Source organism: Symphodus melops, assembly GCF_947650265.1.
Source record: "Symphodus melops genome assembly, chromosome: 16".
NCBI lineage: Eukaryota > Metazoa > Chordata > Actinopteri > Labriformes > Labridae > Symphodus > Symphodus melops.
The window spans coordinates 2387575-2399529 of NC_136706.1; the positions used below are offsets into that span (position 1 = coordinate 2387575).

Genomic DNA, 11955 nt, shown 5'->3' on the forward strand with positions numbered 1-11955 from the left:
CTGCTTCAAACTATGAAAGTGGACAACAGGTACATGCGTCACATCGCTTGAATTTATTTAGACAGAAAATTTGGGCGGAATGAAGCAACTTTGTAGAAGTGTGAAATTATTTTAAATTCACATCAAAGTCCAAGAAAACCTTCTACTTTCTACTTTACACATGTTTTTATGGGCCAAATGTCTGAAAGGTGCATTTACTGTCCTCTGATTGTATTTTTTAAACAGTCAGTCATGTGATAGGCACACTACATTCACAGATTAAACCGTTCACTCACGTTACCTTTCTCCTCTCACTCTGATTGGTCAGTTTGTTTCTGGTTATTGTGTGTAACTAGAATATTGACTTGGATCCGTATTGATAATTGAGGCATTGAGACACAACAATAAAACCTGCAAACCAACCAACAGAGACGGCTGCAGATCAGAAGCTCCTGTTTTCTACCAGAAAATTCTGCTGACTTTTTAAATTTTTTTGTTGTAATTATTTTTTATTATTAACATTATTATTTTTTTAATTATTATTCTTTATTTTTTTATTCTGCTGTCTCTGCAAAGAGTGAAATTAAAACTATTTCTGTTTTTTTTGTTTTTTTGTTTTTTTGCACAAACAGAGAAGGTCTAAATGTCTTTCGGGCTCTCTTGTCCAAAGTTGTCACTGTATGTTTTTATAATAATCCGAGCCTGTTGAGGAGGTTAATTTGAAGCCAGTACAGCCTGTTCAGTCGCTGCTATCAGATTCAACGACGTTTGAAAGCTCTGTCATGCTGGAAATAATTCAAAACCACAAAACATGTTTGAGTAAGAGCCCAGGTTTGTGCGAGCAGAATGTCCCTTTAAGGGCCAGATGGGTGGTGTCTCCTTTTATAGAGAGTGATGCCATTAATTCCAGCTGTAATGACCAGAATGATGATGGAGAACTTCGGAGCACTGCTGCAGGTCGATACTCGCTGCATTAGAAGGATCGCTGCTGATTACTAATTAAGCTCTCAGGATTGTACCTAAAACGTTTTATTACCCCTGACCTCGACCTTAAAGCGGATCTTAAACGTGTTTAGAAAAGGTTCACGGAGTCTGTCATCGTTTCGCACAACCAGTCTCTTTCTAGTTTCATGAAACGTAAATCTGCTGCCTTGAAGGAAGAAATCAGCGCTGGTCATTCTTTGACCTGAGAGGCTGTTGTGAATCAGCAGAGGTAGGACCTTTGACCTCTGGTTCCATTTTGTCTGATCTCGGCGTAAAATGTAATGTCAGGCCTTCCTGTGAGAAAAGACGACACGCAGAGGCCGAAACACAAAACAAGAGGACGGCGATTTTTTATTTTTTTTTAAACAGAAACACAAACTCCTCGCCTCCTTCTCTGCCTGAAACAACACAGCGTCGCCTTCTTCACCGACTCCTCTCCCACCCCTTGAAATAATAAACTTTTAAAATCCTGCAGGAAAGTTGGGCTGAGAGGAGACTCTCCCCGTCGCTTCAGTCGATTCTGTTTGTTTGATTCAGTCTCTTCTCTTCAAACATGAAAACATGCAGCTCGCCGTGCCTCTGAAAGTTTGAGGACACAGCTGCTTCCACAGATTGTTCCCCCCCATGTGTGCTGCTTTAATTTTCTCCCCCAGCTGTTTGAACTGATTGCAGTTTGATGTAATTGTCCTTTGCAGCTTAAGAAGCTGGTGTATGTGTACCTGGTGAGGTACGCAGAGGAGCAGCAGGACCTGGCTTTGCTTTCCATCAGCACCTTCCAGCGGGCCCTCAAGGTAACATTCACCTCAACACTCCTTCTTCTTTTTTTCCCTCACATGTAAGTATGCTGTTTCACCAGATCTATGTGTCTGTTGTCTTTTCTTTTCATTGCTGTCAACCTAACTTTCATAATTAGTGGGGTTTTTTTCTGTATTCCTACCTCAGGACCCAAACCAGTTCATCAGAGCCAGCGCACTGAGGGTTCTGTCCAGCATCCGGGTCCCTATAATCGTCCCCATCATGATGCTGGCCATCAAGGAGTCCGCGGCGGACCTGTCTCCGTACGTCAGGAAGACGTCGGCCCATGCTATCCAGAAGCTCTACAGGTACCGACACTGAGATCACACGCTCATCTCTGAGCACTGGAGTGAACAGTCCATGTTTTTAACTGCAGTTATCTTTCTCTTATATCAGCTGAAGATATGAGCACGATTAGACTTGAATATATCAGTTGAGCATTTCATTTCATGGCTGATATCCGGTGATAATTCTTTGCACAAGGAGGTCAGATATCCTCCTTTTTTTCTATGATTATTTTTGTTCCATTTCATTTGAGGCTGTTTTTCATTTTAGAGCTCTATATGATGCAAACAAGCCAGCCGTTATGTTCTCAATACACTCTGTCATGGCGATTTTAAATACATATTTTCTATACAACCAACAAACCAGGACTCACACATATTCAGTTCTACTCTCAGTAATGACATCCACAAGTCAGTGGTTTAAAAAAAACAAACACATAATGATGTATTTTCTGTTTTATTGGTTGATGAGCTTTTACTTTTCGTTCTGCAGACAAACTCCCAATCCTATCTGCACATAAATAAGGTTTAAAACATCTGAGATTCTTTTCTTCTGAGATTTTAAACCGATTCATAACTTCCAAAAATCGCTTTTTTTTTTTTTTTAATCAGTCACTCCCTGCTAAGCGCTAATGCTATCTCTTTAACTCAGTAGAAAGCCAAATAGAGCAACAAGAAAGTCCAGCCAGGTTCACAGAGGGCTGGAGAATCGAATCGTAACCCCAAGAATCCAAATCGAATGGAGAGACACCTGAAGAGTCCCAGGCCTCGGGCAGACAGTATGATGGGTCTGAATATGTCTCTCATAATATAGTACTTTTGTCAGGATACCAGGATGACGCATCAATAAGACACAAAGAAACATGGACTGTTTCCTGTGAGGATACTGCAGAAACAACAAGATGCAGTCCTTGGTAACAGCTCATTAAGACATGTCGTGTTTTTAATGTCAAACACCCAGCTGCACGTTTTCTATAATACTCATTTAGATAAAGAATTATTGCACACATAGCTTTTCTGTACCAAGACGTTCAACTTGAACCTGAACTTTATCGTCCCCTGAGAAACACGGGCACAGAGACTCAGACGATAGAAACAACATGAAATACTGGAGATCTACAAGAAACAACAGGAAATGAAACTGTCCATAAACGCATAAAGGAAACAATCTGTGTGTCGTCCACAGTTTATAAGAGACACAGACTGAACTGTTGAGTCTTTTTGAGACAACAAATTAACTTTATTGCATCTTAAAATATTGAACATTTTCCCAGAATACTCAAAAGATGATCGGAGGTACAGCGTCTGACCTGAGTCACTGTAAGCTCAGAGTCGCCTAACTTCCTGTCTCTCTCTACGTTGACCTCAGCCTGGATCCAGACCAGAAGGAGCAGCTGATCGAAGTGATCGAGAAGCTATTGAAAGACAAAAGCACAGTGAGTACACCCCGAGCGTTTCATACATGCAGGAACATCCAGACCACTGGAGGGCGCCCCAGTCAAGCACTTCTCCCCCTCAGCCCTCCATCCCACAGCTCATTCGGCAATGCCACGGTTTGTTAACACCCACTTAAACCCGCACATCTTCAGATGCTCCTTGTTAAGTGTCCATTTGGAAGGAGTTTTCGCACTGATGCTAGTGTCAGCTTAATTTTCTCAAAGGCCAACTTCTTCTCTCTCTCTTTTTTTTTTTTTATTCCTTAAAATGGACCATAAATGAGTCGGGCTCTCAAACTCTGTGTTTAGAGCAGGCACAGACACGATGCAGGCAGTTCATTAGAAGTCCACAGGCAGCACATTCATTTGAAGAGGTCACAGTGAAAACCAAGGGGGGGTGGGGGGGGCTTAAATGCCAATTTGGAATATTTCGACGTTGGCCGCAGAATGCAGAGTGCGTCGTATTTGCGTGTGCATACTTTGTTATCATTACGCATTCATGGCGTCCACCTTTATGTTATACAAACAAAACGAAGCAGCTCAGGCCAGTGGGGGATGGAGAGCCGGGCACCAGATGCATAGCATATTTAGCCCCCGACGCTAACGAAGACAGATGACTTCTACCCTGTTGGAGCTCACATTGTGAATCTGAGGGACGGAGAGAGAGAGAGAGAGAGAGAGAGAGAGAGAGAGAGAGAGAGAGCGAGAGCGAGAGAGAGAGATCATCACACAGACAAGCACACAAGCACTATCAGCGGCTGATGAATGGTGGAAAGCCCAAACACAGTGGACGCTTAATAGCTATGAAGCCGTGCATTTTTATGATGCTAGGACAGCAGCATGTAGCATTTAGGAGTCCTGCGGCAAAGGTCGGTGTCGCTGCTGTTTTATTACCATCTGTGTCTGCTGAGAGTGAAGAGATGTATGCTTGTGTTAGAGCATGCAGAGGCCCCTGGTGCCACTGAGTCAGAACATGAGGGGAAATGTAAAGAGGGGCTCAAACACTTTGTGACGTCTCTGAAGGTTTGTTTACAAGTCTGATTTAAAGCTTACATATTTTTTAAAACGCTATTTTATTATTCTCTATTTGTTTTCCTTTCTCTCTTTTTACAGCTGTATCTACGGTAGATAATTTAATGACTATTAACAAAATGAAATAGACATTTTAAAAAACTACAGCTGGTTTCATGTCACGCAGTGTGTCTGTGTTTTAAGGGCCCAGTTTGCCTCCATCACCTTTAACAAACTGGTTTCAACCAGTCACACCATGACACCCACCGCTCAGTGACTCTGGGAACTTTAAGCTGCTGACATTTCCTTCATGAGCGACGTTCTTGACTGCCTGTCACATTTCACTTAGAAACACGTCACCATAAGAAAAGCTGGATCTTTCGATCTGTGTGACATTTAGGGGCGGAGCCAAATGAGGAAATACATCCTCATCCTGACTGGAGTCATACAATCATAGAACCTTTATTTTCATAAAATAAGAAAATACTCAATAACCAGATTTAATGACCAAGTTAAGTTGACTCACAGCATCACTACCTCATGACACCTGACGGAGGCGCTAAAGACAAGAGTCAGGGTAACCTGAACAGAAGTGAGATAGATAGATAGATACTTTATTGATCCCGAGGGAAATTCAGGGCATCCAGTAGCAGTATACAGACAGCTGAAGAAGAAATGAACGGCAGGAAAGGAGTCGGACAGCGGTGAAAAAGTGAAGCTCATTAATAGGAGAAACTGACTATGAGATTATTCAGTAATTCAACACGTGACCTTTTATATTCTTCAGTTAATCAGATATCGTGATGTACGTTTCTACGATTGTCTTCAAATATAAGTCATGTGAGAATCGCTGTATCGTGATATTATAGTTATCGTATTGTGATTGTTTCATTTATGACCTTTGTAAATTGCAGCTTTGCTCGCCCTGCTACATCCTGTTTTGCCGCTCTGTTGTTCCTAAAGGCAGCACGCCGCAGCTTCGTTACACACTTTTCTGTATCTGAAGTTAATTAGCCAATACGTGTCCATCCATCACTGGACTAAAGACTGGTGTCACTGTGCTGCAAGGAAAAGGAAACATTTGTTTATTGTTCAGGCGGCTCCTCCTGACATTTACCTTTACAGAGGTACCTGTTTGGTTAAATGGCTGTGACACACAGTGTGGGGGGGGGGGGGTGTTTGGGGTGTTAAGGGGCTGCAAGATGGTTTAAAGAGAAAATGGGAAGGTCTGATGACAGAGACAACACAGGAGTTTGTGCAGCTGCTTTACCGTGATGGATCTATTATCCAGCCATTACAAGATAAATGATCGATCCCTCCCCCTGCACCTTCTGCAAAATTGAAATGAGAACAGGAGGAGGGGAGGAGGAGGAGGAGGAGGAGGGGGGGGTGCTATGATTAGGGGCTAGGTGAGATGCCCATTAATTTAAGAGAAAAAGGAGGGAGGAGGAAAGAGAAGGGAGGATAAGCCGACCCCACGGCGCACCATCAATCAAAAAGACGCACGTTGTCTCTGGCGTGATGACCCAGCACTCTCTGCCTCTCTGGCACCCTAATTAGAATTCATAGCAAAATAGATGCAAGGAAACGGTTTGGGCCCTTCATAATTTTATAGGAAATTTATTGTTATTAGAAGAACCATTTGCTTAGTGTGATTTTTCCATTACTGGCTTGTCACGCAGGGTAGATAATACGGTGGAGGAGGAGGGCGAGGGGGGGTGAACTCCATAGATTGGGGTGTCAGTTTTGTTGATGGTGCATGTAGTTTACCTTGGAGCGTGTGTCTAATGGGGGAAGTTGGTGGGGAATGCTGAAAGGATTTAAATATGAGGCTCCCTGTAAACAGCCTCGGAGACAGGAGAGGCGGGAAGGGAGGACGCCGGGGGGAGAGCGGCGCGGAAAATACGCATCAGTAAACATCGAGAGTCCGGGTTCTAATTGACTTCTGTACGCAGGTTCATCCACAGAGGGATGTGTTTTTTCAGAAGTATGAACTGAGAAGGAGGGGCCCGACCGATATGGGATCGTTGAGGGGCCCATGGCGATATCGGAAAACTCTGACAAAGATACATCGCACGATATCTTTATTCGATCTGTCGAGATAAATGTCGAGTTATTGTGTTGACCGCTCAAATGTTTTCAGTAGGAGGAAGACAAGATGGCCGCTCTGCTGTAAAGTAGCTCTGTGGTGTTACATCAGTGAGGGTGAAATTTAAAGGTGTGTTTTTATTCTGAGTCAGATCTGCTGCCAAATTAGGATTCAGTGATTTTTCTCCCTTCTTCTCATCGGTTGAAGTCAGAGCTACCTGTTTTATAAAAATGCACTCCTAATTGGTTTTTACAGTTTCTAAACACTGAGCTTGTTTTCTCGGGTAACTTCACCATCTGCCTGCTTCTTCTTAAATGTCCACAGACTTTCTTTTACTTTGATGGAATCAGTGTGATTCCATCAAATGTCCCAGATTGACCCTCCCGTAATCTGCTCATCAACGTCAGCGTGTGGATGAAGCTAACTGTCATCTGGATTTTAAAGTCCAGACTTCTCTCCACAGACAGCAGCTACACACACACACGCGCGCGCACACACACACACACACACGCGCGCGTTCTCACACAATCAATGCAGGCTCATGACAATGCTGATGGGTAAATGCACCGGGCTCCCACAGGGCCACCAGGGGCCACCAGGCTTTAATTGAGAAGACCAGATTCTGCTCCCCTCCTCTTCTTCTTCTTCACCCTCGCCTGCCCATGATAATGCTGTTTGCATATTAATACACCGCCATGTCACTCACTCAGTCTCTCAGTCTGTCAGGGAGCCAGCAGGCAGTTGGGTTGTGAGGGGGGGGGGGGGCATGCAACAGCCAAATGGGTTTTTTCCTTTTACCGATAAAGCACGGATGATTATTGGCTCCCTCTCAGCTGCTGCTCGGTTACAAGATGAGTTTTATACCCGAGGTAAAAAAAAAAAAATCATTTACAGGAGAAACCGCCTGAATGATTGATTTTCTAACACAGGCTGCTTTAAAACAAGTCCGTTAAAAGTAAAAACTCAAATATTTTCCTTCCAATTAACAAGCGCACTCCTTCCAGATTGAACCGTGTGCGTCGTAATCAAAATGTAAATTGGCATTGTGCTTCTTTAAGTGCAATTATAGTATAATTTTGACCAGGGTCATAGCTGTTAAGCAGTGTTGTATTTCCCCAGAGTGTGTATATTATGTGTTTTGTTTAAGAGTTGTAGTTTGTCCAGAAAAACGGCTGCATCTCTTAACAGCTTCAATCAACTCAAACAGTCTTTCCCTCACCTTCTCATTTCTCTTTCCTTTTCTTCTTCCCATCTTTTTTTTTTTGCAGCTGGTCGCCGGCAGCGTGGTGATGGCTTTTGAGGAAGTGTGTCCGGATCGCATCGACCTGATCCACAAGAACTACAGGAAGCTGTGCAACCTGCTGGTGGACGTGGAGGAGTGGGGACAGGTGGTCATCATCTCCATGCTGACGCGCTACGCCAGGACGCAGTTCACCAGTCCCTGGAAGGATGTAAGGCGCTCGCAAGTTTGCAAACAGGCTCAGTTATTCTTCATGCTAACTGCTCGTTTCCCACAATCAAACATGAATCCGTTAGCTCACGACGAGCCAGCGTGAGTCGGTTTGTGGCGTGTGTCGACGTTTCACACAGCCGAGTTCTTAAATGTGATGTCAGTTGGGGGTTTTGTTTCAGGGTGCCATGTTTGACGAGAACAACGAGAAGGCGTTTTACGACTCCGAGTCCGAAGAGAAGAAAGAGGAGACGGAGGCCAAGCCGTACGTCATGGATCCGGATCACAGGCTGCTGCTCAGGAACACTAAACCTCTGCTGCAGAGCAGGAACACCGCTGTGAGTGAGCTGACACGAGCTGCAGGATGCATCGTCATTTCAAGGCACTAAACGCCTCCTGCAGCCTGCTGTTGTTCAGTCTGCTGACTCATCAAAAAAACAGAGAAGTTTTATCCCATAACTCAGACGATGTCGAGCATATACGAGTACAGAGAATCTATAAATGCCACCATGAGTCGACGCTCGGCATCAGTGGAAACAGAGACATCCTTTAACTTGTTGTGGGCTTTTTCTGTCTCCATTGGGAGACAGGACAGTGGACAGAGTGAGAGAGTGTGAGGTGACACGAGTGTTTAAACCTGTGAAGAGTGGAAAAAAAGAAAAGTGATTCAGGCTTTTGAATTTAGCTTCTGCCTGCATCTCACAGATAAAAGATACACATGAAGTCAGAACACACTCTAATGTTCAGCAGGAAGGCTTTTTTAATTTCCCTTTTCTCACTAAAATACAACTCGCACACCTTGACTCTCAAAACAAAAGAAGCTATCAGAACATGATGACAAACCTGCTGTAGTGCACCTCCACTAAGATTGGAAACCCCCCCCCCCGACACACACGGAGTGAGTGCAGATCTCCATCACCCAGGAGACTCAAGGTCTCTGTCGCCGTGTAGCAGCGGGGAGGAAAAATGTTCCCAAATGAAAGTGTTGATTAAAATGTGACATGCTGTGTCTTTACACGAGACAACGCGGTGACATCCTCCATCTTCATAGAGCCGCTCATTCCACCTGCAACCATGGACACACGTCCGCCTGCTATTTAAAGCTCTGCTGAAAAAAAAAAACCTCCACTCTCACCGAGTCACGTCATGAAGGCCTTTTATAGAGCCGGAAGAAATGCATGTGAGGGAGCAGACGTGATGCTGTTCTGTGTACCTGCGCTCAGAGCAATTCAATTTCTTCAGTGTTAGCGTCAGTAACAAATACTGCAGTGGTTTGAAGCTGAAAGGAAAAAGCAAGAAAATCAAAGTAGCTGATTTATGAAGGTTCATATTTTCCGCTAATTATAATTTGATGTTTTTATTTGTACAGAGAGAGAGCTCAGTTTACTGAAGTTGAATAACTTGTGTGTTTAAACATAACTGGCCAATAAAGCTGATTCTGGTTGTAGGTGGTGATGTCAGTCGCTCAGCTCTATTGGCATTTGGCTCCTAAGCATGAAGTCAGCATTGTCACAAAGTCACTGGTTCGACTGCTGAGGAGCCACAGGTAATACAAGAACTACATTCCCCACGTCTCCTGACTCGGCTGGATTGAACCGTTCATGTCTGAGTGCACGCTGGTGTCTGACGTTTTCTCCTTGTTGTGCTGCAGAGAGGTGCAGTTCATCGTGCTGCAGAATATAGCCACCATGTCCATTCAGAGGAAGGTAACGTCTACGTCCACTCAGCTCAGCTCTAATGGTGTAAAGGCTGCTCAGTAACATGTGCTGTCTCCACACAGGGTATGTTTGAGCCCTACATGAAGAGTTTCTACGTGAGGTCCACGGACGCCACTCACATCAAGACGCTGAAGGTAGCACGTCAGCGCCACGCATAAAATACTGGGCGATGAAACGGAGGAAGATTTTGAGCTATTTAACATCGTTGTGTTTGTGAAGCACGTTTGTTTCACCTGATGGAAAGTGTGTGTGTGTGTGTGTGTTTGTGTGCAAAGGAGATAAAGAATGAACGGTAAGGTTGGACAGAAACGATCATGACCCCTCACACAGCGTTTAAAGGAGGGCCATTTTCTCCAGATCCACTTTATCAGATTTTGGTTGAGATTGTTTTTTAGGTCCTGACAGAAATTAATAACTCGTGTGCTCTGAAAAAACCCTTAAAACTTCAACCAATGTCTGCCATGTGGCACCAATCTGATAAACCAATCACACGCCTCCCTGCTCGTTCTCTACACCATGCATGCACAAGCCCACACTCAAAGCATGAGCTAAGGTCAGCTTCTTGACCAACGGTGCTCGTGCATGTAAGAGAGGGGGGCGTGGCTTCACGGGGGGAACAGAGAGGAGGGGGGTGCAGACGGAGCATGGAGGGAATGCTACTTTAAAAATGACCGACCCTGTCTTTAAGGAGCAAACTGCACAGAAGTGCAGACATGACACCTTGTTTCTTTCATCATCTCTGACACCGCGATGATTCAACATGAAATATGAGCTGAGCAATAAACGATGCATCAAAATCCACAGAGTTCCAACACTGATCGTAACCCTGATGTTACTCATGCATACACACATTCTGTTTAAAAGTAATCGTAATAGTGATGTCATTGTTTCATCATATTCATTGCATTCCTATGAATTGCTCTGCCACAGGTTTACAAAGGAGGGATACATGACATCTTTCCAAACGCCATTAAACAAGCTCAACCTCTTTTTGACCCTCACGTGAGCCCATAGATTAATCAACCTCTACCTTTTTTTTTTTTTCTGTAGTTAGAGATCCTGACCAACCTGGCCAATGAAGCAAACATCTCTACTATCCTGAGGGAATTTCAGGTTCGTGCTCTTTAATGAGACATTACTCGTTCATATTCACAGACACTTTAAAGTTTCTGCATGTTTTCCTTTTGTTGTCAACGCCCTCTTTTCTCTCCTCTTGTTTTCAGACCTATGTGAAGAGCCAGGACAAAGCGTTTGCAGCAGCCACGATCCAGGCCATCGGCCGATGTGCGACGAACATCTCCGAGGTGACGGACACGTGTCTCAACGGTCTGGTGCTGCTGCTTTCAAACAGAGACGGTAATAAACCCTTTCATCATCACCAAAAACCAACGCACTGAGAGTTTGTGGCTTTGTGAGAGCTCGGCATGTTTTTCCGTTTTGCAGAGACGGTGGTGGCCGAGAGCGTGGTGGTGATCAAGAAGTTGCTTCAGACTCAGCCCACGCAGCACAGCGAGATCATCAAACACATGGCCAAGCTCTTCGACAACATCACCGTATGTCTCCTCCAAATTCCATTTACTTTAATTTAACATGAACGTTTGGACACAAACAAGAAGTGGAAATAGTCACCATGATGTCATGACTCATTTGTGGACTGCCTTTTTTCTTGGCCTCTAAAAAGTCATACAGAAAGACAGTCAGTCTTCTAGACTTGTTCCATCTCAGCTCTCTCCTGCTCGTTGTCTCTGGTTTGTTACCCTGCAGGTCCCGATGGCCCGAGCCAGCATCCTGTGGCTGATGGGAGAGTACTGCGAGAGGGTGCCCAAGATCGCACCCGACGTTCTCCGTAAGATGGCGAAGACTTTCACAGCGGAGGAGGACATCGTGAAGCTGCAGACGGTCAACCTGGCGGCCAAACTTTACCTCACCAACTCCAAACAGGTGAATGAAATGATTGTTGTGAAACGGCCTGAAAATCCTCCGCTCGTTTTTTTTTTTTTCATGGTGACGCCCCTCAGTCTCTCCTTAACCTCTCTCTCTCTTTAAATGTAGAGCAGTGAATGAATGTAGTGTAATGGAGCATCTCCTATCGCAGAGTGGCGTCTACAGCCTCATTCAGTAAGACGGGCTGATTCCTCACCTCTGAGACGCCGCCTGCTCAAATTAACACAATTACACCTTTTTCTTCTCCTCGTGGATCAGCGATGTC

The 11955-nt window shown here is 44.5% G+C and overlaps 1 protein-coding gene across 1 annotated transcript in view; it reads left to right on the forward strand.

The window, feature by feature from the left end:
- Window positions 1–11955, forward strand: part of ap3b1a (adaptor related protein complex 3 subunit beta 1a) — a 39502-nt gene that overhangs the window by 3516 nt on the left and 24031 nt on the right. Inside the window, exons 4-15 of the mRNA XM_079363769.1 lie at window positions 1659–1754; window positions 1906–2066; window positions 3412–3478; window positions 7847–8029; window positions 8211–8366; window positions 9477–9574; window positions 9680–9734; window positions 9809–9880; window positions 10797–10859; window positions 10970–11102; window positions 11190–11299; window positions 11511–11763. Of these exons, the coding sequence (XP_079219895.1) occupies window positions 1659–1754; window positions 1906–2066; window positions 3412–3478; window positions 7847–8029; window positions 8211–8366; window positions 9477–9574; window positions 9680–9734; window positions 9809–9880; window positions 10797–10859; window positions 10970–11102; window positions 11190–11299; window positions 11511–11763 (1447 nt within the window). The remainder of the gene's footprint in view (window positions 1–1658; window positions 1755–1905; window positions 2067–3411; window positions 3479–7846; window positions 8030–8210; window positions 8367–9476; window positions 9575–9679; window positions 9735–9808; window positions 9881–10796; window positions 10860–10969; window positions 11103–11189; window positions 11300–11510; window positions 11764–11955) is intronic.